The following is a 27068-nucleotide window of genomic DNA, read 5'->3' as shown; positions in this document are numbered from 1 at the left end:
TATAAATGAACATACAAAATAATTTAAATATATTTTTAAACTATATATTTCTTTTTAAAGATTTTTTTAAAGAAGAATTGTTGCATGTGCCTGATCTGAAATCAGAAACTCTAACTCACATCTGACGGTTTTCTCTACAACATTCATAGGTTTTCCTCCAAATATGTGTGTGTGTCTGTGAGTGTGTGTGTGTGTGTGTGTGTGTGTGTGTGTGTGTACGTACATACATACATACATACATACATACATACATATAGATAGAATAGAATAGAATAGAATAGAATTTTATTGGCCAAGTGTGATTGGACACACAAGGAATTTGATAGATAAATATAAATAGATCTCCTGTGATTAATCATCCTTCCTAAAACAAGACTATCTTTAACTGTGTGTAACTCGAGATGCTAGGTGTAATGCATTGTTTACCTGTATTAGTGTTTTTTTCTTAATCAAGATATACCTGCACTAAAAAAAAAACCTACTGCACTGTGCTTGATTTAAAAATGCATCTGCAATGTATTACTTGATTGAGGAAATGTGCTCAGAATGAAAATAATTTGAACATTACAGAAGATTTCGTATTTTAATCTAATCTCAGTTTAATACCCATCATATGGTTTTGCAATGTTTTTTTTGCATATTTTTTGGAGATCAAGATTTTTTGGAATTTCTGTTGCTACACAGAAGCAAGAAATAGAAGGAGCACCCATGGGATCACCCCTCTCACCTGTCATTGCCAACCTCTACATGGAACACTTTGAAACCCAAGCTCTAGAAAAATCTGATCACAAACCCAAACTCTGGCTCAGATACACAAAGAAGGAACATATATATATATATATATGTAGGTCTTTGGTTATTTGGGTTTTCTCCCACGTAAAATTGAAAGTGTCTTGGCGACGTTTCGACGAAGTCTCATTTGTCATCTTCAGGCTTCAGCTTCGTGCTTCTGGGAGCAATGTGTGATCGCAGCTGTTTCTTCCTTTTTAACTGCTAGTGGGGGTTTGAACTGATTGGGTGGGAGCTTGGCTGTGCTCTGATTGGCTGGGGTTTTTTTGTGCTCTGATTGGCTGGGGGTGTGTCCTGTTTGGGTGGGGCTTGGTTGTGCTCAGATTAGTCTGAGTTGCAGGGGGATTTGAGCTGGTGAGCTGCACTGCTGTTGTTTGGCTTCGTGGTCGTGGTCATGCTACATCTTCATAGTGGGTGTCAGTCTGCTGCATGTATGGATTGGAGGGGTTCGAAATGGCTAATGTTGCAGCTGTGGTCTGGCTTCTGGTCCTTGGTCGTGCTTCATGATCAGTGTGGGTTTGGGTCTGCTTTCTGGGTGGATGTGTGGTGGTGACATCCTGTGTGGACCTCGTGAGTGTGGGTCTGGTGTCATTCCTCATGTTAGGGACTCGTTTGTAAATAAGGGTGGGTTTCCAAATGCTGGTAGGCGGGAAGTAGCATCTTGTTTGTTCATACTGTGTGGGTGTTTTTCTATCTCGATGGCTTCTCTGATTATTCTGTTGTTAAAGTGTTCAGTTTTGGCGATAGTTCTGGTCTTTTTAAAGTCAATATCGTGTCCTGTGACTTTAAAGTGTTGGACCAGGGAAGAAGTTGGTTCCTCTTTTTTGACTGAGTTCTTGTGTTCTTCAATGCGTGCACTTATTCTTCTGTTGGTTTGTCCAATGTATGTGGTGGGGCAGGCGGTGCATGGGATTTCATATACTCCTTGATTTTCTAACTCAATTTTGTCTTTGGGGTTTCTTAGGATGGTGGATATTTTTTGGTTTGTGCAGAATGCTGTCTTGATGTTATGTTTGTGGAGGATCTTGCTGATTCTGTCTGTGGTGCCTTTTATATATGGGAGGAGGGCTGTGCCGTTTTCTTCTTCTCTGTCTTGGGTTTTAGTGGGGGGTTCTTTTTGGATTAGTTTGATAATCTTATTTCTCTGGAATCCATTGGATGTTAGTACGTTTGTGAGAGTGTGTAGTTCGGTTTTTAGGTGTTGTTCGTCAGCTAAGCGTTTTGTTCTAGAGATGCGTGTCTTGGCTACGGAGTTGATCTGTGCTGGGTGGTGGTGTGAGAGTGCGTGCAGATAGCGGTTTGTGTGTGTTTTCTTCTGGTAGATGGTGTGTCCTAGGGAGCCATTCGGTTTCTTGTAGACTAAGACATCTAGGAAGGGAAGTTGGTTGTTAACTTCTGTTTCCATGGTGAACTGTATTTTGGGGTGTAGGCTATTGAGGTGTGTGAGGAAGTTGTCAAGTTTTTCTTTCCTGTGTGGCCAGATTATGAAGGTGACATCTACGTATCTGAGCCAGAGTTTGGGTTTGTGATCAGATTTTTCTAGTGCTTGGGTTTCAAAGTGTTCCATGTAGAGGTTGGCAATGACAGGTGAGAGGGGTGATCCCATGGGTGCTCCTTCTATTTGTTTGTATTTTTGTCCGTTATAGATGAAGTATGTGTTGGATAGGCAATGGTTGGTCAGATCTAGGATGTGCTTGGGGGGGGGGTTATATTTGTTTTGGATAGCTGTCAAGGCTTCTTTGATTGGCACTTGGGTGAAGAGGGATATGACATCAAAGCTCACGAGTAGGTCGCTGGGCTGTAAGTTTTGTTTCTTTATGATATCTATGAACTGGAATGAGTTTTTTACGTGTGAGGCGATGGATTCTGCATAGGGTTGTAGTTGTTTGGCGAGAAATTTGGCTAGGTTTTGTAGAGGTGAGCCTATGGAGCTGACTATGGGTCTGAGTGGGGTTCCTTCTTTGTGTATCTGCTTTGTGTAATGCTGTGGTTACATACACATGCTTTGTGTAATGCTGTGGTTACATTAAAAAAATGTCAAATGGTTACATTATACATTACACAGCATTGTGTAATGCTGTGGTTACATACACATGCTTTGTGTAATGCTGTGGTTACATTAAAAAAATGTCAAATTCAATTTCCTTGGAGTAGTCTTATTCCACTTTAGTCAGAATGCTGTAAAGTAACAGAATAACAAAGTTAGAAGGGTCCAACTTCAAGTCCAACTCCCTCAGTGCTTGATGGTTGTCCAATCTCTTCTTAAAAACCTCCAGTGTTAGTACACCTACAACTTCTAGAGGCAATTCATTCCACTGATTAATTGTTCTAAGCATCGGGAAATTTCTCCTTAATTGGTTCTCATCTTGATTAGTTTCCTTATCCATTGCTCCTTGTCCTGATCTGGTGGTGCTTTGGAGAACAGGCTGATCCTCTCTTTTTGTGGCAGCCCCTTAGAAATTGGAACACTGCTATCATGTTACCCCGCTATCCATACCCATTTTCAGTTTGTCAAGATCTTAAGTTGTTGCAGCCCTAAAGGTACTTTTATTAGAACAACTATAGTAACAGAATCTTGGGAGTCTGGATATTCTTCCCAATTTCTCTCTTTTCTCCCTAATTTCATGAGAATTGAGGAGTTGGGGGAGAGATAGCTATCTGAGCCTTTTTCACACATCACTTCCTTTTCTTTTCTTTTTTATTGAAAAAGTTTTACAATAATTTTTTTCCCCATTACATCCAACCCCCACCCACCCACCATCAACCCCCCCCCGACTTCCCAGAGCAGAATACAAGGTATACGATCTAACAATCATAAGCTAGAATACCCTAATTAACCATAAATTCCCATCCCTACCCTAGAACCTCAACTCCCCTTCTCCATAAAGAAAAACAAAGAAGAAGGAAATGTTCGTTCATAAAATATTTGATGTTTCTTCATCCAATAATTATTCTAAATATTATCAGTCCATCTTCCTCATTCCAGTATATTTTCTTGTGGGTTTTCAGTCTGATACATTGAAGTTTCCAACAAGTTCAATATTTCCAACCTCTAGTCTTTGATGACAAGCATATAATCCATCTTCCAATGTTACACTAGCATCATCACAATAAGTTACAAATATTTTATAACCATTTTATATTTTATAACATTTTAACCTTAAGCAACTCCCTTTCTGTTTTAATTTTTATTTTAATTTTTCCCCCCAACACTTTAAACCCAACATCAATTTTTATCCGAAGTAACAAAATCCACCATTAATAAAATAACCTCAATAAAATATATCTCCCTCATTTTACTTGCAAATTAAAACAAATACACTCCAACTAAATTTCCAAATACCATCTATAAAACATTTTATATATAAAAAAAGAATTTAAATTATCCTCCCTTACTTTCAATTTGATCAATCTCATGCACTTTTCCATCCAGCTTTTGTATAAATTCAATCATAGTCATAAAGGCTGAGTTCACTTCTTCTTGTAAATCTTCATTCTCAGCTGTAGCAGAATTTTTAATTTCCAATAATTTCTCCTCAATTTTCTTAAGTTTTTTGTCTTGAGCAGAAATTTGAGCCTTTAGAAATTCTTTCAACTCCCCTTGTAGTTTGTGTATTTGAACTAGCGAGGCATGTAATTATGCATGTAATTATCCATTCCCAAACAACCATCCCAAATCTTTAAGAACCCGTTTGGCTTTACTTTGCTTAATGTTTTACATATAATCATTATCTAATGTCCTCTATAATGTAGTTTGAGGCAGGAAATTACAGACCATTAAATAGTCAAAAATACTAAACTGTGCTTTCTGTTTTTATAGAAGAAAAATATATTTGAAGTAATTGTTCAAATCAATCTTTTCTAAGTAATCAAGTGTGGCTTCATATGTCTCTTTGTTCAATAGCCATTAAATGGTACTACTGTTTGGAATAGAAGATATAATCCTGTGTATAGCATATTTAGCAGTGCAATTCTAAACATGTCAATTCAGAAATAACCACCCTTCAATAAAACATTTCAACGTAAGAATTTCTGCAAAACTCAAATCTAAACCTCATAAGTAATAAGAGCTCAATTGAAACAGGAAATGTCAGAGTGGTTGATATTGATTGTAGGTTGTGGTTACTATTATCCTGAATCAATTCACTGAACCTAAAAAGCCTCTTTCTTGAAGGTTATGGGCCATAGTCTTTCATGCAGATCTAGATATTTTATTGACTTCAGGGTTAAAAGAAAGTTGCAGGTCTAATGCTATGAAGGTGGCTTCTGCATTCTTAAATATGTGTTACCTCATGATTCTTGTTTAGAATAACCCAACAGAACAACTGCAAAATATTTGTAGGACCAATATCAACAAATCTTCTTCATTAAACTACAATTAAAGTGTTACTACCATCAGACAGATCCACGCACTTTCCTGAAGAGGTCTGTATTTACCATTTTATGAAACTGTTTTGGGAGAGACATTTGAATGTGTGGAGTGTGCTGATCACTTTCAGTGTGGGTGTCGAGCACAATCACTCCATACGAAATCACATGGAGCGGTGAGATTCTACTTGAATAAGTTCGTCTTGAAAATATCCAACATCAAAACTGTGAAGGGCTTTACAATGACCATCACTTCCATGAAATGGGTATCAGGCTGTTGGCAGACATGTCAAAAGAATTAAATATAGACATTTATAATTGTTGTTCCTACCTGAAAGCAACAATTCCATATTGCTATTAGTAAGGGTCGCATTCACTCTTCCAGACGATGCATTGAAATGAGTAACAGTCAAGGTCATTGGCTGCTTTTTGCCTTTATAATTGTAGGATCCTTTCCATATGTAATTCTGAGCAAACACATCATCAGGAACTGCAAAATAAAAACAAAGTCTAAATATGAAAAAAAAACATTAAACAACATTAGAGCTACAATAATATTAATTAAAATGAGATTAGAACATTAAATAAAAATTACTTGAGAAATGTTGAGTGGCAGAATTCTATCCTGGAAATACCTTTTTTTTTCCTTTTTAGTTTGTTTTCTGTAAGTTCTATGCCACTATATGTTACAGCTTTGCATCTTCAAGAATTTTAACATTTCCATATCAGTTATTTAATAAAAATAAAATGCAGAGAAAATAGATAAATAAAATGCCTCCCCCCTTCAAAACAAGTACAATTTCAGTAATTTATCACCTTCTCTGATATTTCAACAAAAGATCTTCCCATATGTTATCTCTTATCTCTAAATGATAAAGCTTTATCATTCGTTCCTAATCAACAAAAAAATAATAATAACATACATAGTATAACCTCAATCAAATAAATCAGTTTTATATTTCTTTATTTTCAACACAATAACTTATTACTTTTAAAATACAGCAAAAAAACTCAACCCTCTTTTCATTTCATATCTTATCTCTTGTCATAAGCAAATCTTTATAGGCTGGTCATTCGGTCATGGTTAAAAAAAATCCATTAAGAGCTACCAGAAATACAACCTATATATTTTTTATATATTTTATATATATTTTAACTTTGATCAAATCAACCAATTTAGCTTTCCTTTCCCTTTGCTTGTTTTTTTTTGGCTTTTTTATTGTTTTATTGTGATACACAATCTGACAAACACACAACATACAACATATAACTATCTCTATTTCTTAGCATTTCTTCGCTTTTATACCTTTTTCCCCATATCTCATTTATTATTTTATTTTCTTTCTTATCCCATTTTCTTTATTTACATTAAATTATCTAATACTAATATCTTTACTGTTCTACATTCTTATATATTTATTATTTACACATTGTACATTTCTAATTTCTCCTCTTTATTTTTTCCCTTTATTTCTAGCCTCAAGCCATTCATACCATTCATATAGCCATATAATAATCTGTCTTTTCTTCCTCCTTAATTATTTTGTCCATTTTGGCACAATCTAAAACTTTCCCTATCACTTCTTCATCTGTTGGTGTCTTTTCCTTTCCCTTTACTTTTAAGACTATTGATCTTTAGTTCTTTTAAAAAGTGTCAAAATTGATTTCTTAGGAACTTTCTCTGTTTGTTTCTTTTCAGAAACTCCTTCACAACTTTAATATGTCTCTTGTAAATCCAAGATAAAAAAGTTATCCAAGTCAATCTTCAATTTATTGTTTGTATATCCCTTTTACTTTATCGGAAAGTTTAATTTGTAGATTCATTGCAAGATTCTTACTGTTTTGTCCAGCAAGATATTTTTTCTTCTATAACATTTTTAAAATACATATTTATAATAGCAGACCATCTGCAGAATAATTTCTGAGTATATACCCAAATATTTGTACCCAAATATCGTTAAATTCTTACAAACTCAGATATCTTATAAGCTTTCTGCTTCTTTTACTGTCCAGTTTTCAGCATCCCCTGTTAACATATTTTCTTTATAATCAACGATTTGTCATGAGAAGGCTTATTACAGTTCTTCTAGCTCCTTAATCTGTTTTTATACTTTCTAAAATCAATGTTTTAAGTGTCATTTTATTTTATTCAAACAAAAACATGTTTTAAAATCCTTAGATTTACATGAAAGATTTGTCAAGTAATTCACCCAGTGTAATAAAACATTCCTTTCCAAAGTTTCTCAATTTCCAAAGAAGCCATTAACAATTTCCAAAAATGATTAAGAAAGGAAGTATGAAAACCCAGTGTCTCTTTGAAGGCTCCGAAATGCAGTTTGGCCAAAGCTGATTTTCCCTTGGCTGCCAGGACTCTGCTCTCTTATTGCGTTCTTATGAGGAACCACTGTAGCATACATTTGTGGCCAATTCTGGTCCTCTCCTTGCTCCAGAGCAGTGGTTCTCAACCTTTATAGTGCTGCGACCCCTTTAATACAATTCCCCACGATGTGGTGACCCCTTTAATACAATTCCCCACGATGTGGCAACTCCAACCATAAAATTATTTTCGTTTTGAATTTATTGCGCCTGAAGCCATATTGGCTAGCGATCTGAACTGCTTGCGATTGCCTTGAGGACGGAGGCATTAAAGCAGAGACTCCTCCCCTATTAAGTTTATCGTGCCAGAAGCCAGATTAGGCTAGCGATTGGGAGTGATTGCAGCTGGCTTGAGAGGGAGACATCAGAGCAAAGATTTCTCTCTTTTTTAATTCACCGCGCCTGAAGCTGAATTTGGCTAGCAATTTGAAGAGCCTGCAGCTGGCTTGTGGAATCAACCATTGGAGCGTGATTCTTCGACTCGCAAGTATACTTCCCATATTTCCAATTGTCTTAGGCGACCCCTGGCAAATCGCCATTCAACCCCCAACGGGGTCCCGACCCACAGGTTGAGAACCGCTGCTCCAGAGGAACCAATTTATTTATCAGCTTCTCGTTCAGCTATGGTTGGCTCCATTCTCTGTTTGAAAAATATATTATTATACTCTGCTTCCCCACAAACATTCTTGAATTTATAAACAGAGTGTAATAATCCATTTTATAAACAGAAACATCCTATATATGGCATGTCACAGAAGCAATGAAAACAAATGAACAAAGGAAGTCATGACTGCTATAAATTTAGAGTGTTAAATGCAGGGATGGGCTGCTGGGGGTTTGCAGGGGTTTGGGAGAACCTCTAGCTAAGATTTTGTGCAGTTCAGGGAACCCCTAAATCCTATTCCTGGCTGGCGCTGCCCACCCTGCCCTGCCTCTCCCAGGAGTCCCCACATCTTGGATGCAGGTAAATGCAGGGTGTGCGTGGAGGCTTGGAGAGGGTGAAAAATAGGCATACCAGAAGTTCGGGAAGGCCAAAAACGGGCCCAGAGGGCCTCCGGAGCCTGGGGAGGCTGTTTTTGCCCTCCCAGAGGCTAAAGGAAAGCCTCCAGAGCCCGGAGAGGGGAAAAACACTCCCCTACCATGATGCAGGAGGCCAACTGGGCCACGTCCACCATGGCCATGCCCACCCAGCAACCGGGCAAAGAATCCCTAGCTAAAATTTTTGAAGCCCACCCCTGATTAAATGAGGTCATGCTTTGTACCCATTCTTTTTTTTTTATGGATACTTAATGTGAGAAGGTATTATGAGCTTGAACCTGTGCCATTTGATACAAAACCTGTCTAATCAATGAGTTCAGAGAGACCTACTCATACTGCAGGTGACTCAGTTAAATTTGCAGCAAATTCAATCTTCTGTAAAAAATTTGCCAATCTATTCAAATCAAATGTTGTTCTGATATGACACGAAGGCCTCTAAAGTTTCTTCCAGCCTGATGAATCTATGACTCAAATTAGAAAACAACTTTCCATGGATATAGATGACAAGTAGCCATTCTATAAATTCTAATCTATGAAAAAAAAGGATCTTTCTATAGTCTGTCCTGTAGAAGGGGCATAACACTTTCCTATTTTATATTTCCAATTGTAGGAAAGAGAAACCTTTAAAGAAAAAAGAAAAAAATCAGAACCACAAACTGATCCAAGATAGACATCAGTCCATTAATTGTGTCATAATCATCTGTCTTATGCCAACCTATCCTCATTTTCTTCAACTGATCTCATACAGGAGAGTCAAAATATGTCAATGCAGAACATTAACATTTACAAAGGCATGTACAGTATTTTGTTTGAAGTCCCATCTACCAAATCTGCACCCCATTTGGGTGTTCTTGTTTGATCTAACACGTCTGGTTATTTATGAGTCTGTATTTTGACATTTCAGGCAATGTAAAAATCAGTCTGCAACTTACATTCAGGAGGTGGTGGGAATTTTTCATTAAATTCATATATCTACTTAACCTGAGATTTAGTTTTATTAAGCTCAGGCTATTTTCCAAGGTGACTCAAGTAGGATTGAATTATTAGTGTTCATGAAGTTGCAACCTTGGAGTACTTAAAACTCTGAATTCTTCAAGGTAGTTTTAAAGTCTGAGTTTATTCTTTGACATGTCAAATAGAAATATTTCATAAGTGAAGAAAATTATTCTTGGCTTCTTTTAATCTCTTATAGGCATTTCTCACATTTTAATGCTAAATCAAAGTATCCCTTTGGAATAAATGAATATTAATCATTATAAACAGAAGTGCAGAATGATGAACTAAGCTCTGTCTAATGCCAGGCATAAATCAATGGCAAAGGTTTCATTCTTTTCAATAAACTGGGCTTAGACTTTTAAATCTGAATAGATGCAAATAATCCTACATGTATTTGAATACTGAAATAGTAAAACATGATCATGGTCCAATAAAATTATGGAATAAGGACAATTAAAAAGATATTCTGAGAAAAGCAAGCAATCATTCATTTTATGTTCCATCGTAATGAGGTTACTTCATTTCATTTTAGTATGTGCTTATGTTGACTTGAACATTAAAGTTTGTAATGAAATCATGTTTCCTTGCTCAAGCCTATTTATCCTTCTGTGTAACTAGTTACAGTCTCTTCTACTGAGGCAGCAAATAGAACAATAAGGCAATACCTCACCAACAATTTTAATACATGTTTCATAAAATTCAAAGCATATCACAGCGTTTCTTAAATGTAATCTTCTATTTACTATTAAAATGTAGAATATAATTACTGTGTTTCCCCAAAAATAAGACTGGGTCTTAAAAGATATTGGATTAAAATACACACGTCGTTGGAAAAAAATTGAAAATATATTTTCCAAGGTGACTCAAGTAGGATTGAATTATTAGTGTTCATGAAGTTGCAACCTTGGAGTACTTAAAACTCTGAATTCTTCAAGGTAGTTTTAAAGTCTGAGTTTATTCTTTGACATGTCAAATAGAAATATTTCATAAGTGAAGAAAATTATTCTTGGCTTCTTTTAATCTCTTATAGGCATTTCTCACATTTTAATGCTAAATCAAAGTATCCCTTTGGAATAAATGAATATTAATCATTATAAACAGAAACATCCTATATATGGCATGTCACAGAAGCAATGAAAACAAATGAACAAAGGAAGTCATGACTGCTATAAATTTAGAGTGTTAAATGCAGGGTGGGCTGCTGGGGTTTGCAGGGTTTGGGAGAACCTCTAGCTAAGATTTTGTGCAGTTCAGGGAACCCTAAATCCTATTCCTGGCTGGCGCTGCCCACCCTGCCCTGCCTCTCCCAGGAGTCCCCACATCTTGGATGCAGGTAAATGCAGGGTGTGCGTGGAGGCTCGGAGAGGGTGAAAATAGGCATACCAGAAGTTCGAAGGCCAAAAACGGGCCCAGAGGGCCTCCGAGCCTGGGAGGCTGTTTTGCCTCCCAGAGGCTAAAGGAAAGCCTCCAGAGCCGGAGAGGGAAAACACTCCCCTACCATGATGCAGGAGGCCAACTGGGCCACGTCCACCATGGCCATGCCCACCCAGCAACCGGGCAAAGAATCCTAGCTAAAATTTTGAAGCCCACCCCTGATTAAATGAGGTCATGCTTTGTACCCATTCTTCTGTTTAAAAGAACATCAATATATTGAGATACCATGATAACCAGCTGAGATGCTGGGAAAGCATTAGCCAAGGAGCCAGGATGAAACAAGAATTCTTGCCAATATTAAAAATGCAAAACTGTATTTTCAGTAGAAGCATACAAAATGTGTTATGTTCAAAATATTTCAAGTTCGGAACTCTTGTCTGACTCTGGAACAAGTTGTTCTGTTCGTTTCAGAAGTAATATGAGCTCAGGTTGTAGCTGTTTCAGATTCAAAATATTTCCAGAATAGTTGCAACAACCTGTTTCAAATTTGAAATGGTTTGTACACCCGTATTGTCAGCATTTTCTCTTGCACTGCAGCTGAGACAGAAGATAATCTGCTCAGATGTGAAAGAGATGTGAGATAGCAAGGATATGCTACCAGTCCTAGATGGTTGTAAATTGGGTTTGGTAAGAAGGCTTCACTAGTTTCAGTGGGATTCACTTCTGGGTCAAGATTTATTCAAGCCATATCTTTGCTCCATAAATATGAAATCAAGAGCAAAGTCATCCTGATTATTTCTCAGTATTGGAGAAATTCAATAACTATCCATGCAAATGTGGAATCCAGGCAATGTATGAAACCATGTTCCCAAAAACCAGCCTTCATAGAACTGGTTCATACAGTCCAAAAGATTGGCAGCCGTTAATTTAGATTACTGAAAATATGGTGAAATAACAGCTTATATCTATTTTCAAATGACAGTCGTTTTTGAATTTATTTTCATTGCAATATTTTAAAGCCAGTTTTTGTGAACAGTTGTGGCACAGAAAATCTTCTGTTTAAAAAGAACATCAATATATTGAGATACCATGATAACCAGCTGAGATGCTGGGAAAGCATTAGCCAAGGAGCCAGGATGAAACAAGAATTCTTGCCAATATTAAAAATGCAAAACTGTATTTTCAGTAGAAGCATACAAAATGTGTTATGTTCAAAATATTTCAAGTTCGGAACTCTTGTCTGACTCTGGAACAAGTTGTTCTGTTCGTTTCAGAAGTAATATGAGCTCAGGTTGTAGCTGTTTCAGATTCAAAATATTTCCAGAATAGTTGCAACAACCTGTTTCAAATTTGAAATGGTTTGTACACCCGTATTGTCAGCATTTTCTCTTGCACTGCAGCTGAGACAGAAGATAATCTGCTCAGATGTGAAAGAGATGTGAGATAGCAAGGATATGCTACCAGTCCTAGATGGTTGTAAATTGGGTTTGGTAAGAAGGCTTCACTAGTTTCAGTGGGATTCACTTCTGGGTCAAGATTTATTCAAGCCATATCTTTGCTCCATAAATATGAAATCAAGAGCAAAGTCATCCTGATTATTTCTCAGTATTGGAGAAATTCAATAACTATCCATGCAAATGTGGAATCCAGGCAATGTATGAAACCATGTTCCCAAAAACCAGCCTTCATAGAACTGGTTCATACAGTCCAAAAGATTGGCAGCCGTTAATTTAGATTACTGAAAATATGGTGAAATAACAGCTTATATCTATTTTCAAATGACAGTCGTTTTTGAATTTATTTTCATTGCAATATTTTAAAGCCAGTCTTTGTGAACAGTTGTGGCACAGAAAATCTTCTGTTTAAAAAGAACATCAATATATTGAGATACCATGATAACCAGCTGAGATGCTGGGAAAGCATTAGCCAAGGAGCCAGGATGAAACAAGAATTCTTGCCAATATTAAAAATGCAAAACTGTATTTTCAGTAGAAGCATACAAAATGTGTTATGTTCAAAATATTTCCAGAATAGTTGCAACAACCTGTTTCAAATTTGAAATGGTTTGTACACCCGTATTGTCAGCATTTTCTCTTGCACTGCAGCTGAGACAGAAGATAATCTGCTCAGATGTGAAAGAGATGTGAGATAGCAAGGATATGCTACCAGTCCTAGATGGTTGTAAATTGGGTTTGGTAAGAAGGCTTCACTAGTTTCAGTGGGATTCACTTCTGGGTCAAGATTTATTCAAGCCATATCTTTGCTCCATAAATATGAAATCAAGAGCAAAGTCATCCTGATTATTTCTCAGTATTGGAGAAATTCAATAACTATCCATGCAAATGTGGAATCCAGGCAATGTATGAAACCATGTTCCCAAAAACCAGCCTTCATAGAACTGGTTCATACAGTCCAAAAGATTGGCAGCCGTTAATTTAGATTACTGAAAATATGGTGAAATAACAGCTTATATCTATTTTCAAATGACAGTCGTTTTTGAATTTCAGGATGTGGCAAGCCTATGTTATTGCATTCTGGTGTGGATTTATTTATCTATATCCTTTCACTTCCTTTTCTGGATCCATGAAAAATTACTCATTCTAACAGAGATAAAAAGTGAAGTGTAATGAATAAATGAATATTAATCATTATAAACAGAAGTGCAGAATGATGAACTAAGCTCTGTCTAATGCCAGGCATAAATCAATGGCAAAGGTTTCATTCTTTTCAATAAACTGGGCTTAGACTTTTAAATCTGAATAGATGCAAATAATCCTACATGTATTTGAATACTGAAATAGTAAAACATGATCATGGTCCAATAAAATTATGGAATAAGGACAATTAAAAAGATATTCTGAGAAAAGCAAGCAATCATTCATATTATGTTCCATCGTAATGAGGTTACTTCATTTGGCATTTTAGTATGTGCTTATGTTGACTTGAACATTAAAGTTTGTAATGAAATCATGTTTCCTTGCTCAAGCCTATTTATCCTTCTGTGTAACTAGTTACAGTCTCTTCTACTGAGGCAGCAAATAGAACAATAAGGCAATACCTCACCAACAATTTTAATACATGTTTATTGAACTAGCCAAAGGATTTCCATGAGGCTATAGACCTCATTTCCTTCTACACAATAACAACAACAAAACACTTGTAGTACTCCAGGAGTGTTTTCATTGTTGTTGTCCATATTCAGCATCTTCCATAATCCAACCAGTACTCATTCCAAGTAACCAATGGGGAAGTGCAAAAATCCCCATCACCAGACTTCTGTTCCCTTCTTTGTCATTACTTGAATTTATTTTCATTGCAATATTTTAAAGCCAGTTTTTGTGAACAGTTGTGGCACAGAAAATCTTCTGTTTAAAAAGAACATCAATATATTGAGATACCATGATAACCAGCTGAGATGCTGGGAAAGCATTAGCCAAGGAGCCAGGATGAAACAAGAATTCTTGCCAATATTAAAAATGCAAAACTGTATTTTCAGTAGAAGCATACAAAATGTGTTATGTTCAAAATATTTCAAGAATAGTTGCAACAACCTGTTTCAAATTTGAAATGGTTTGTACACCCGTATTGTCAGCATTTTCTCTTGCACTGCAGCTGAGACAGAAGATAATCTGCTCAGATGTGAAAGAGATGTGAGATAGCAAGGATATGCTACCAGTCCTAGATGGTTGTAAATTGGGTTTGGTAAGAAGGCTTCACTAGTTTCAGTGGGATTCACTTCTGGGTCAAGATTTATTCAAGCCATATCTTTGCTCCATAAATATGAAATCAAGAGCAAAGTCATCCTGATTATTTCTCAGTATTGGAGAAATTCAATAACTATCCATGCAAATGTGGAATCCAGGCAATGTAAAAATCAGTCTGCAACTTACATTCAGGGGGTGGTGGAATTTTCATTAAATTCATATATCTACTTAACCTGAGATTTAGTTTTATTAAGCTCAGGCTATTTTCAAGGTGACTCAAGTAGGATTGAATTATTAGTGTTCATGAAGTTGCAACCTTGGAGTACTTAAAACTCTGAATTCTTCAAGGTAGTTTTAAAGTCTGAGTTTATTCTTTGACATGTCAAATAGAAATATTTCATAAGTGAAGAAAATTATTCTTGGCTTCTTTTAATCTCTTATAGGCATTTCTCACATTTTAATGCTAAATCAAAGTATCCCTTTGGAATAAATGAATATTAATCATTATAAACAGAAGTGCAGAATGATGAACTAAGCTCTGTCTAATGCCAGGCATAAATCAATGGCAAAGGTTTCATTCTTTTCAATAAACTGGGCTTAGACTTTTAAATCTGAATAGATGCAAATAATCCTACATGTATTTGAATACTGAAATAGTAAAACATGATCATGGTCCAATAAAATTATGGAATAAGGACAATTAAAAAGACATTCTGAGAAAAGCAAGCAATCATTCATTTTATGTTCCATCGTAATGAGGTTACTTCATTTGGCATTTTAGTATGTGCTTATGTTGACTTGAACATTAAAGTTTGCAATGAAATCATGTTTCCTTGCTCAAGCCTATTTATTCTTCTGTGTAACTAGTTACAGTCTCTTCTACTGAGGCAGCAAATAGAACAATAAGGCAATACCTCACCAACAATTTTAATACATCTTTCATAAAATTCAAAGCATATCACAGTGTTTCTTAAATGTAATCTTCTATTTACTAACATTAAAACGTAGAATATAATTACTGTGTTTCCCCAAAAATAAGACTGGGTCTTAAAAGATATTGGACTAAAATACACACGTCGTTGGAAAAAAATAAAAAAGCATATTGACTTTAAGCCAGAAATCTTTCTGTTAGGAATTATACCAGAGATATATACTAGAAATATAAAATATTTGATTGTGAATATTATTACAGCAACTAGGATTGTATTTGGTCATGGTCAGATCACTCTCTCCTTCGCCTGGACTTTCTGACCGCCATCCAACACCGCAGGGAGACGGAGCCGATGCGTTGGTTCCGTCCCAGGCGCCTGATGGACCCGGAGAGGTTCCGGACGGAGCTTGGGCCATTTCCTGAGGGTCTGGCTCACGGCACGTCTAAGGAACTTGTTGCGGTCTGGGAACGGGCCGCGGCGGGGGCCTTAGATCGTGTCGTGCCTCTGCGGCCTCTGACCCGGCGCAGGTCCCAACTGGCTCCTTGGTTCTCCGAGGAGCTGAGGGGGATGAAATGCCGGAGAAGACGCCTAGAGAGTTCCTGGAGGTCTAGCCGTTCAGAGGCTGATCGGACACTAGTGAAGTCCTATACTAGGATTTACCTAGTGGCATTGAGGGAAGCGAGGTGTTGCTACGCCTCCTCCCTCATTGCGTCGGCAGATAACCGCCCAGCCGCCCTGTTTGGGTGACCCGCTCCCTCCTTCATCAGGGGAGGCGGGATGACCCGCTGCAGGGACGTGCTGAGGAGTTTATGATTATCTATACGATAAAATCGTTCAGCTTCGGGATGGTCTGGACCAAGATTGCGGTGACGCAGGTGAGATGCTCGAGGGTGGTCTTGGTGACATTGTTTGGGATGAGTTTGACCCTGTGGCTCCCGAGGACATGGACAGGTTGTTGGGTAGGTTGGATGCCACCACGTGTTTACTGGACCCGTGCCCCTCCTGGCTGGTGCTGGCCACTCAGGAGGTGACACGAGGCTGGCTCCAGGCGATTACGACCGCTTCTTTGGTGGAGGGTGTCTTCCCGGCCGCCTTGAAAGAGGCGGTGGTGAGGCCCCTCCTTAAGAAGCCTTCCCTGGACCCGGCTGTTTTAGGTAATTATCGTCCGGTCTCCAACCTTCGCTTCGCGGCGAAGGTTGTAGAGAGTATGGTGGCATATCAGTTTCCCTTGCACCTGGATGAAACTGTCTATCTAGACCCGTTCCAGTCCGGTTTCCGGCCCGGGTACAGCACGGAGACGGCTTTGGTCGCGTTGGTGGATGATCTCTGGAGGGCCAGGGATAGAGGTTGTTCCTCTGCCCTGGTCCTATTAGACCTCTCAGCGGCTTTCGATACCATCGACCATGGTATCCTGCTGCGCCGGTTGGAGGGATTGGGAGTGGGAGGCACCGTTTATCGGTGGTTCTCCTCCTATCTCTCCGACCGGTCGCAGTCGGTGTTGACAGGGGGGCAGAGGTCGGCCCGGGCGCCTCACTTGTGGGTGCCGCAGGGTCGATCCTCTCGCCTTCTGTTTAACATCTACATGAAGCCGCTGGGTGAGATCATCAGTGGTTTCGGTGTGAAGTACCAGCTGTATGCGGATGACACCCAGCTGTACTTTTCACACGGACCACCCCAACGGTTATCAAGTGCTGTCCCGGTGTCTGGAGGCCGTGCGGGTCTGGATGGGGAGAAACAGGCTCAAGCTCAATCCTCCTAGACAGAGTGGCCGTGGATGCGGGGATCCCGGTACAGTCAGCTAAATCTGCGGCTGACCAACGTTGGCGTGTCATTGGCCCCGATGGAGAGGGTCCGCATCTTAGGCGCCCTCCTGGATGAGCGGCTGTCTCTAGAAGATCATTTGACGGCCGTCTCCAGGAGAGCGTTCTACCAGGTTCGCCTGGTACGCCAGTTGCGCCCCTTTCTGGACCGGGATGCCCTATGCACGGTCACTCATGCACTCGTGACGTCTCGCCTGGATTACTGCAATGCTCTCTACATGGGGCTCCCTTGAAGGGCATCCGGAGGCTACAGTTAGTCAGAATGCAGCTGCGGGTGATAGATGGAGCCCCATGGCTCCGCGACACCTATCCTGCGCAGACTGCACTGGCTACCTGTGGCCTTCCGGGTGCGCTTCAAGGTTTTGGTGACCACCTTTAAAGCGCTCCATGGCATAGGGCCGGGTTATTTATGGGACCGCCTACTGCTACCGAATACCTCTCACCGACCTGTGCGCTCTCATAGAGAGGGACTCCTCAGGGTGCCGTCAGCGAGGCAATGTCGTCTGGCGACGCCCAGGGGAAGGGCCTTCTCTGTGAGGGCTCCCACCCTCTGGAACGAACTACCCCCCGGACTTCGTCAGCTTGCGGACCTTCGGACCTTCCGCCGCGGGCTTAAAACACACTTATTTAATTGCGCAGGACTGAGCTAGATTTTAAATTTATGGGTTTTAAATTGGGTTTTATTTTATATTTTAATTTTTGGGGCTTTAGAATAAGTTTTTTAATTGTTTTTATATTGTATTTATGTGTTCATGTGTTTTTTAAGTGCCTGTAAACCGCCCTGAGTCCTTCGGGAGATAGGGCGGTATATAAATACGATTAAATAAATAAATAAATAAATAAATAAATTTGCAAAAAATTGGAAAAATGAAAAGTTACCTTTGCAAGGAGAAATATTAGAAAAATGTTGGAATGTGCAGAGATGAGTAAATTAACATTTGAAATTAGAGAACAAGAAGATAAGCAATATTATAAAATATGGGATTTATTCTATAACTGGTTAAATGGAAAGATATGTTAGGAAAAATGTGTATAAGATATATGTATGGAAGAGATGATCATTTTGTGAATGCACAGGAAGATATGTTAAAACCCTTACAGCACATTGTAATGGAATTGATTTGATGAGGTTTTTTTATTTTATGTTTAAAAACAAATAAAATTTTTCAAAAACAAACAAACAAACTGGGTCTTATTTTCTTTTGGGTCCCAAAATAGGCACTAGGGCTTATTTTCAGGGAGTATCTTAATTTTTTTCCCCATGTACAGGAGGCCCAATTCTTCTGCTTGCTCACGGTGGGGCAGGAAGCTGGCTGTGCAGGCTCTTAAGTACACCTTATTTTGGGGGGTAGGACATGTAATAGGCACATACATAAAAACCATGCTACGGCTTATTTTCGGGCCCTATTTTCAGGGAAACAGGGTATTTCTCATTAAGAAATTTCAAAGCAAATTTGTTTATATTCAGAATAATATAATTATGAATGATTTAAGGAAATTTTATAAAGATCTATAGTCATAAATAGGTCATTATTGTAACAATGGAAGTATGAATACATGTTTATTGAACTAGCCAAAGGATTTCCATGAGGCTATAGACCTCATTTCCTTCTACACAATAACAACAACAAAACACTTGTAGTACTCCAGGAGTGTTTTCATTGTTGTTGTCCATATTCAGCATCTTCCATAATCCAACCAGTACTCATTCCAAGTAACCAATGGGGAAGTGCAAAAATCCCCATCACCAGACTTCTGTTCCCTTCTTTGTCATTACTTGAATTTATTTTCATTGCAATATTTTAAAGCCAGTTTTTGTGAACAGTTGTGGCACAGAAAATCTTCTGTTTAAAAAGAACATCAATATATTGAGATACCATGATAACCAGCTGAGATGCTGGGAAAGCATTAGCCAAGGAGCCAGGATGAAACAAGAATTCTTGCCAATATTAAAAATGCAAAACTGTATTTTCAGTAGAAGCATACAAAATGTGTTATGTTCAAAATATTTCAAGTTCGGAACTCTTGTCTGACTCTGGAACAAGTTGTTCTGTTCGTTTCAGAAGTAATATGAGCTCAGGTTGTAGCTGTTTCAGATTCAAAATATTTCCAGAATAGTTGCAACAACCCGTTTCAAATTTGAAATGGTTTGTACACCCGTATTGTCAGCATTTTCTCTTGCACTGCAGCTGAGACAGAAGATAATCTGCTCAGATGTGAAAGAGATGTGAGATAGCAAGGATATGCTACCAGTCCTAGATGGTTGTAAATTGGGTTTGGTAAGAAGGCTTCACTAGTTTCAGTGGGATTCACTTCTGAGTCAAGATTTATTCAAGCCATATCTTTGCTCCATAAATATGAAATCAAGAGCAAAGTCATCCTGATTATTTCTCAGTATTGGAGAAATTCAATAACTATCCATGCAAATGTGGAATCCAGGCAATGTATGAAACCATGTTCCCATGGCCAATGGAAAAACCAGCCTTCATAGAACTGGTTCATAGAGTCCAAAAGATTGGCAGCCATTAATTTAGATTACTGAAAATATGGTGAAATAATAGCTTATATCTATTTTCAAATGACAGTCGTTTTTGAATTTCAGGATGTGGCAAGCCTATGTTATTGCATTCTGGTGTGGATTTATTTAACATAACATAACATCAGAGTTGGAAGGGACCTTGGAGGCCTTCTAGTCCAACCCCCTGCCCAGGCAGGAAACCCTACACCATCTCAGTCAGATGGTTATCCAAAAATTTCCAGTGTTGGAGCATTCACAACTTCTGCAGGCAAGTCGTCCCACTTATTAATTGTTCTAACTGTCAGGAAATTTCTCCTTAGTTCTAAGTTGCTTCTTTCTTTGATCAGTTTCCACCCATTGCTTCTTGTTCTACCCTCAGGTGCTTTGGAGAACAGCCCAACTCCCACTTCTCTGTGGCAGCCCCTGAGATATTGGAACACTGCTATCATGTCTCCCCTAGTCCTTCTTTTCATTAAACTAGACATACCCAGTTCCTGCAACCGTTCTTCATATGTTTTAGCCTCCAGTCCCCTAATCATCTTTGTTGCTCTTCTCTGCACTCTTTCTAGAGTCTCAACATCTTTTTTACATCGTGGCGACCAAAACTGGATGCAATATTCCAAGTGTGGCCTTACCAAGGCATTATAAAGTGGTACTAACACTTCACGTGATCTTGATTCTATCCCTCTGTTTATGCAGCCCAGAACTGTGTTGGCTTTTTTAACAGCTGCTGCACACTGCTGGCTCATATATTTATCTATATCCTCTCACTTCCTTTTCTGGATCCATGAAAAATTACTCATTCTAACAGAGATAAAAAGTGAAGTGTAATGAATAAATGAATGAAAATAATAATAATAGTAATAGTAATAACAGTAATAACAACAACAATCATCATCATCATCATCATCATCATCGTACAATTTATTGACATCGCAGTACCAGAAGATGCCAGAGTCGAAGAAAAAGAACTGGAAAAAATCACAAAATATCGCAATCTGGCCATTGAAACTACACGATTATGAATGAACATGTAACAGTGATACCCATTGTCATCGGGGCACTTGGTACCATGTCCAAGAATTTTATAAGATACATCAACAAATTGCAGCTTCCTGCAATAACACCAGCGGAACTGCAAAAAACTGTGCTACTTGGAACATCGTACATTTTAAGAAAGTACTTGGTTGATACCTAGGACACTGGCAACAACCCATATCAACCATTAGTACCAATCAATGGTATTTGTGATGCATTTTTGAATGTTCAGTTGACTGAGTTTCATGTTTAATGAATAAAGTCAATAATAATAATAATAATAATAATAATAATAATAATAATAATAATAATGATGATGATGATGATGATGATGATGATGCAAGTTCCTTTTGTATGTCATTATTGTTTCTTTCTAAATTTATCATATCAGTGAAATTTATTTTCACATTAAAAGTGGTCCTCTACTTATGACCATACCTGTACCTGGAATGTTGGTCATTAAGCAAGGCAGTCGTTAAGAAAGACGCCCTGTGACCACTGCAATCCTTGCTCTCTCTGTTGTACTTGTTAAGTAACTGTGCAGGCCATTAAGCAGAATATCAGGTACAGCCCTCTTCACATACCAACAGAGAGAACAATTGTGTTAATAATTGAATCATGTTCAGAATGGAAAACTCTCACTGCACTGGATAAAGTCCGGTTTTCGGCCCGGTTACAGCACTGAGACGGCTTTGGTCGCGTTGGTGGATGATCTCTGGAGGGCCAGGGATAGGGGTTATTCCTCTGCCTTGGTCCTATTAGACCTCTCAGCAGCTTTTGATACCATCGACCATGGTATCCTGCTGCACCGGTTGGAGGGATTGGGAAAGGGAGACACCATTCATCGGTGGTTCTCCTCCTATCTCTCCGATCGGTCGCAGACGGTGTTGACGGGGGTGCAGAGGTCGGCCCCGAGACGCCTCACTTGTGGGGTGCCTCAGGGGTCGATTCTCTCGCCCCTCTTGTTCAACATCTATATGAAGCCGCTAGGTGAGATCATCAGTGGTTTCGGTGTGAGGTACCAGCTGTACGCTGACGACACCCAGCTGTACTTTTCCACACCGGACCACCCCAACAAAGCTATCGAGGTGTTGTCCCAGTGTCTGGAAGCTGTACGGGTCTGGATGGGGAGAAACAGACTCAAGCTCAATCCCTCCAAGACAGAGTGGCTGTGGATGCCGGCATCCCGGTATCCTTGTTGGGGGCAAGTCATTGGCCCCAATGGAGAGGGTACGCAACTTGGGCGTCCTCCTGGATGGACGGCTGTCTTTTGAAAATCATTTGACGGCCGTCTCCAGGAGAGCTTTTCACCAGGTTCGCCTGGTGCGCCAGTTGCGCCCCTTTCTAGACCGGGATGCCCTATGCACGGTCACTCATGCTCTCGTGACATCCCGTCTGGATTACTGCAATGCTCTCTACATGGGGCTCCCCTTGAGGAGCACCCGGAGACTCCAGGTAGTTGAGAATGCGGCTGCGCGGGTGATAGAGGGAGCCCCTCGTGGCTCCCACGTAACACCTCTCCTGCGCAGACTGCACTGGCTGCCTGTGGTCTTCCGGGTGCGCTTCAAGGTTTTGGTAATGATCTTCAAAGCGCTCCATGGCATAGGGCCGGGCTACTTATGGGACCGTCTGCTGCTACCGAATGCCTCCCACCGACCCATGCGCTCTCACAGGGAGGGACTCCTCAGGGTGCCGTCAGCCAGGCAGTGCCGACTGACGACGCCCAGGGGAAGGGCCTTTTCTGTGGGGGCCCCCACCTCTGGAACGAGCTTCCCCCAGGACTTTGCCAACTTCCTGACCTTCGAACCTTCCGCCGCAAGCTTAAGACACATCTATTTATCTGCGCAGGACTGGACTAGATTTTTTAAATTTTTAAATGTTTAAATTTTAAATTTGGTTTTAAAGGGGGTTTTATTATTTATATCTTTATTTTAAATATTCGGCCTATGTAATAAGTTTTTTAAATTAATGTTTTACTTTGTATATATATATGTTTTTAATATGGCTGTAAACCACCCTGAGTCCCTAGGGAGATAGGGCGGTATAAAAGTATGAATAATAAATAAATAAATAAATAAATAAATAAATAAATAAATAAATAAATAAATAAAGGGATCTCAAATCTGATGAAAACACTAGTGCAGGCTGTTCTTCCTGAAGGCTCAGCATGGCTAGTGTTCATTAGCATTCGCACCCCCCCACCCCCCCACCCCGAAGGTGGAAGCACTGGCAAAGGAAGCACTGTTTTCCCCTCCAGAAGGACAGAAACAATAGCATTCATCAAAACACTAATAAACACCATCGTTTTTAAAAGTTTAGAATACTGGCATTCACCAATGTTTGAGATCCCTCCAATACATGGAAGGATTTTCTGTCTGCATCGAGGGAAGAAGAAATCCCATGGAACACTGGCTTCAAATATAACATCCCACCAGCTTGCAAATACCAATTTCCCATTGACTTTCTGGGAAATCAGGAGAGAAGATTGCAAATAATCCACATAAGGCTCTTGTCAAATGATCCAAAATGAGGTCACGTGACTGAGTCTGAAAGTGCTGTATGGGCCATAAAAACACTTGTTACGAGGTTGCGTAACACCTGTGCAACCACCTGCGAATGGTTGCTAAATGATTGGTTGATAAACTGAGGCCTATCTGTAATTCATGAAAATATAATAATTAGAATACTTATCATTCTGAATGGCTGATTTGACTTGTTTCACACATTTTTAAATATTTGATGTGCCATTTGAGTAAAAACCAGAAGTGAACTGACAACAGTGATTATTTAGATTCACACCCTTTTCAAAGCATCTGTTTCAACAGATGTTGCCCTCAGGGGTTGCCACAAAGAAGAGGGAGTCAAGCTATTCTCCAAAGCACCTGAAGGTAGGATAAGAAGCAATGGGTGGAAACTAATCAAGGAGAGAAGCAACTTAGAACTAAGGAGAAATTTCCTGACAGAACAATTCATCAGTGGAACAACTTGCCTGCAGAAGTTGTGAATGCTCCAACACTGGAAGTTTTTAAGAAGATGTTGGATAGCCATTTGTCCGAAGTGGTGTAGGGTTTCCTGCCTAGGCAGGGGGTTGGACTAGAAGACATCCAAGGTCCCTTCCAACTCTGTTATTCTATTTCTATTTCTAGATGGTTTTGTTGTGTTTATTACAATTATTATGCTGTACATCCCATCTTTCTGTCCAGGGTGTTGTCAGAACAACTAACAACCTAAACTATATTTCAAATAATTGAAAATCAATCCATTAATTAAAAAAAGGATAAAGTTATTAATAACAGTTGATTAAGTGCCTCAACTCCTTTCCTAATGGTAGAATGATGGGAACAATATTCAAATCCCCCCAAAATCCCTTCCAAAGCTTAGGATCAGTGTAGAGAAAGTGGTATATAAAAACAATTTCATCTTCTCCGTGCTGCATTTCCATTTGCTACATATCCTACCTTATACTCTTGGCATTGATTCAGATTAGGCAACCTAAAGAAGCAAAATATTTACACTAATCACCTGACATGGAGTAAAACTTCATGTAACTATTAGCAATGACAGGTATTTGCAAAGAATATTACTTCTGTTGAGTTCCCGTATCTGTTTATTTCTATATTTAGTACCCAATCTTATTAAATATCAACACTTGGACCAAAATTGCTAGCTAAGTGGTAGACCATTGCATTAGACTTTAAAAGTACATAATTCATCAAATTGAATGATACTGACATTGCCAACTGTACACTGAAATGTATAAGTAATACCAAAAACAACAGTAAATCCTCATTAGAACAAAGCAAGAATCATAATCTTGCCAATATTATGTACCTAAAGGTTCCAATGATTTCACGGTGTAATTTAGGTATATGGATAATAGGTTCAAAAGTCACTCAACTCTGGCTAGATCATAAATAAAAGGGGTGAAGTTTCTTGAGTGCATAGGGGAAAATCCTAGGATGAAATTGATTTAAGCTTTAGCAGCCAAGAATTAGCCACATATTTCTTCCCGTAAACAAATGAGTTTGAAAATTACAGAAATTTCTTTCATGCTCATCCATACAAAAGGATACCCAAAAGGGGATATGATAGCATTTTTCAAATACTTCAAAAAATGGCACAAAGAAGGAGGTCAAGAGCTGTTCTATCAAGGAGAGAAGCAACTTAGAACTAAGGAGAAATTTCCTGACAGAACAATTCATCAGTGGAACAACTTGCCTGCAGAAGTTGTGAATGCTCCAACACTGGAAGTTTTTAAGAAGATGTTGGATAGCCATTTGTCCGAAGTGGTGTAGGGTTTCCTGCCTAGGCAGGGGGTTGGACTAGAAGACATCCAAGGTCCCTTCCAACTCTGTTATTCTATTTCTATTTCTAGATGGTTTTGTTGTGTTTATTACAATTATTATGCTGTACATCCCATCTTTCTGTCCAGGGTGTTGTCAGAACAACTAACAACCTAAACTATATTTCAAATAATTGAAAATCAATCCATTAATTAAAAAAAGGATAAAGTTATTAATAGCAGTTGATTAAGTGCCTCAACTCCTTTCCTAATGGTAGAATGATGGGAACAATATTCAAATCCCCCCAAAATCCCTTCCAAAGCTTAGGATCAGTGTAGAGAAAGTGGTATATAAAAACAATTTCATCTTCTCCGTGCTGCATTTCCATTTGCTACATATCCTACCTTATACTCTTGGCATTGATTCAGATTAGGCAACCTAAAGAAGCAAAATATTTACACTAATCACCTGACATGGAGTAAAACTTCATGTAACTATTAGCAATGACAGGTATTTGCAAAGAATATTACTTCTGTTGAGTTCCCGTATCTGTTTATTTCTATATTTAGTACCCAATCTTATTAAATATCAACACTTGGACCAAAATTGCTAGCTAAGTGGTAGACCATTGCATTAGACTTTAAAAGTACATAATTCATCAAATTGAATGATACTGACATTGCCAACTGTACACTGAAATGTATAAGTAATACCAAAAACAACAGTAAATCCTCATTAGAACAAAGCAAGAATCATAATCTTGCCAATATTATGTACCTAAAGGTTCCAATGATTTCACGGTGTAATTTAGGTATATGGATAATAGGTTCAAAAGTCACTCAACTCTGGCTAGATCATAAATAAAAGGGGTGAAGTTTCTTGAGTGCATAGGGGAAAATCCTAGGATGAAATTGATTTAAGCTTTAGCAGCCAAGAATTAGCCACATATTTCTTCCCGTAAACAAATGAGTTTGAAAATTACAGAAATTTCTTTCATGCTCATCCATACAAAAGGATACCCAAAAGGGGATATGATAGCATTTTTCAAATACTTCAAAAAATGGCACAAAGAAGGAGGTCAAGAGCTGTTCTATCTTGGAGAGAACAGAACATGAAATAATGGGGTTTAAGTTACAGAAAGAGAGATACCAACTTAATGCCCAACGGAAAGGAACCCTCCCCTAATAAAAACCACTGTTTAAGAATGAACATTCGGAGAAGGGCGGGATATAAATTCAAATAAAAGAAACATTAAAAAAGATGGGGAAGTAATTAGGAGGCAAACAAAAGCCAAATGTGCTAACACATTTGTAAAAATGAAAAAGATGTTGAGATTCTAGAAAGAGTGTAGAGAAGAGCAACAAAGATAATTAGAGGACTAGAGGCTAAACCATATAAAGAACAGTTGCTGGAATTAGGTATGACTAGTTTAATGAAAAGAAGGACTAGGGGTGACATGATAGCAGTGTTCCAATATGCCAGGAGATATCTCAGTCAAACTATTCTCCAAAGCACCTGAGGACAGGACAAGAAGCAATGGGTGGAAACTAATCAAGGAGAGAAGCAACTTAGAACTAAGGAGAAATTTCCTGACAGTTAGAACAATTAATCAGTGGAACAACTTGCCTCCAGAAGATGTAACTGCTCCAACACTGGAAGTTTTTAAGAAGAGATTGGATAACCATTTGTCTGAAGTAGTGTAGGGTTTCCTGTCTAAGCAGGAGGTCGGACTAGAAGACCTCCAAGGTCTCTTCCAACTCTGTTATTCTGTTAACCGACTATGCTTGTTTGAGTTGGATGTTCATGGATTTTCCACTTAGCAACTGCTTCAC

At 38.7% G+C, this 27068-nt stretch overlaps 1 protein-coding gene across 1 annotated transcript in view; it reads right to left on the bottom strand.

Annotated features, from left to right (window-relative positions):
* The window catches only part of CSMD3 (CUB and Sushi multiple domains 3), a 782898-nt gene that overhangs the window by 18902 nt on the left and 736928 nt on the right, over positions 1-27068 (bottom strand). Inside the window, exon 67 of the mRNA XM_058175006.1 lies at positions 5489-5647. Within this exon, the coding sequence (XP_058030989.1) occupies positions 5489-5647 (159 nt within the window). The remainder of the gene's footprint in view (positions 1-5488; positions 5648-27068) is intronic.

This window comes from Ahaetulla prasina, chromosome 3 (genome assembly GCF_028640845.1).
Source record: "Ahaetulla prasina isolate Xishuangbanna chromosome 3, ASM2864084v1, whole genome shotgun sequence".
Lineage (NCBI taxonomy): Eukaryota > Metazoa > Chordata > Lepidosauria > Squamata > Colubridae > Ahaetulla > Ahaetulla prasina.
This window is presented reverse-complemented; position numbering and strand designations above follow the sequence as displayed.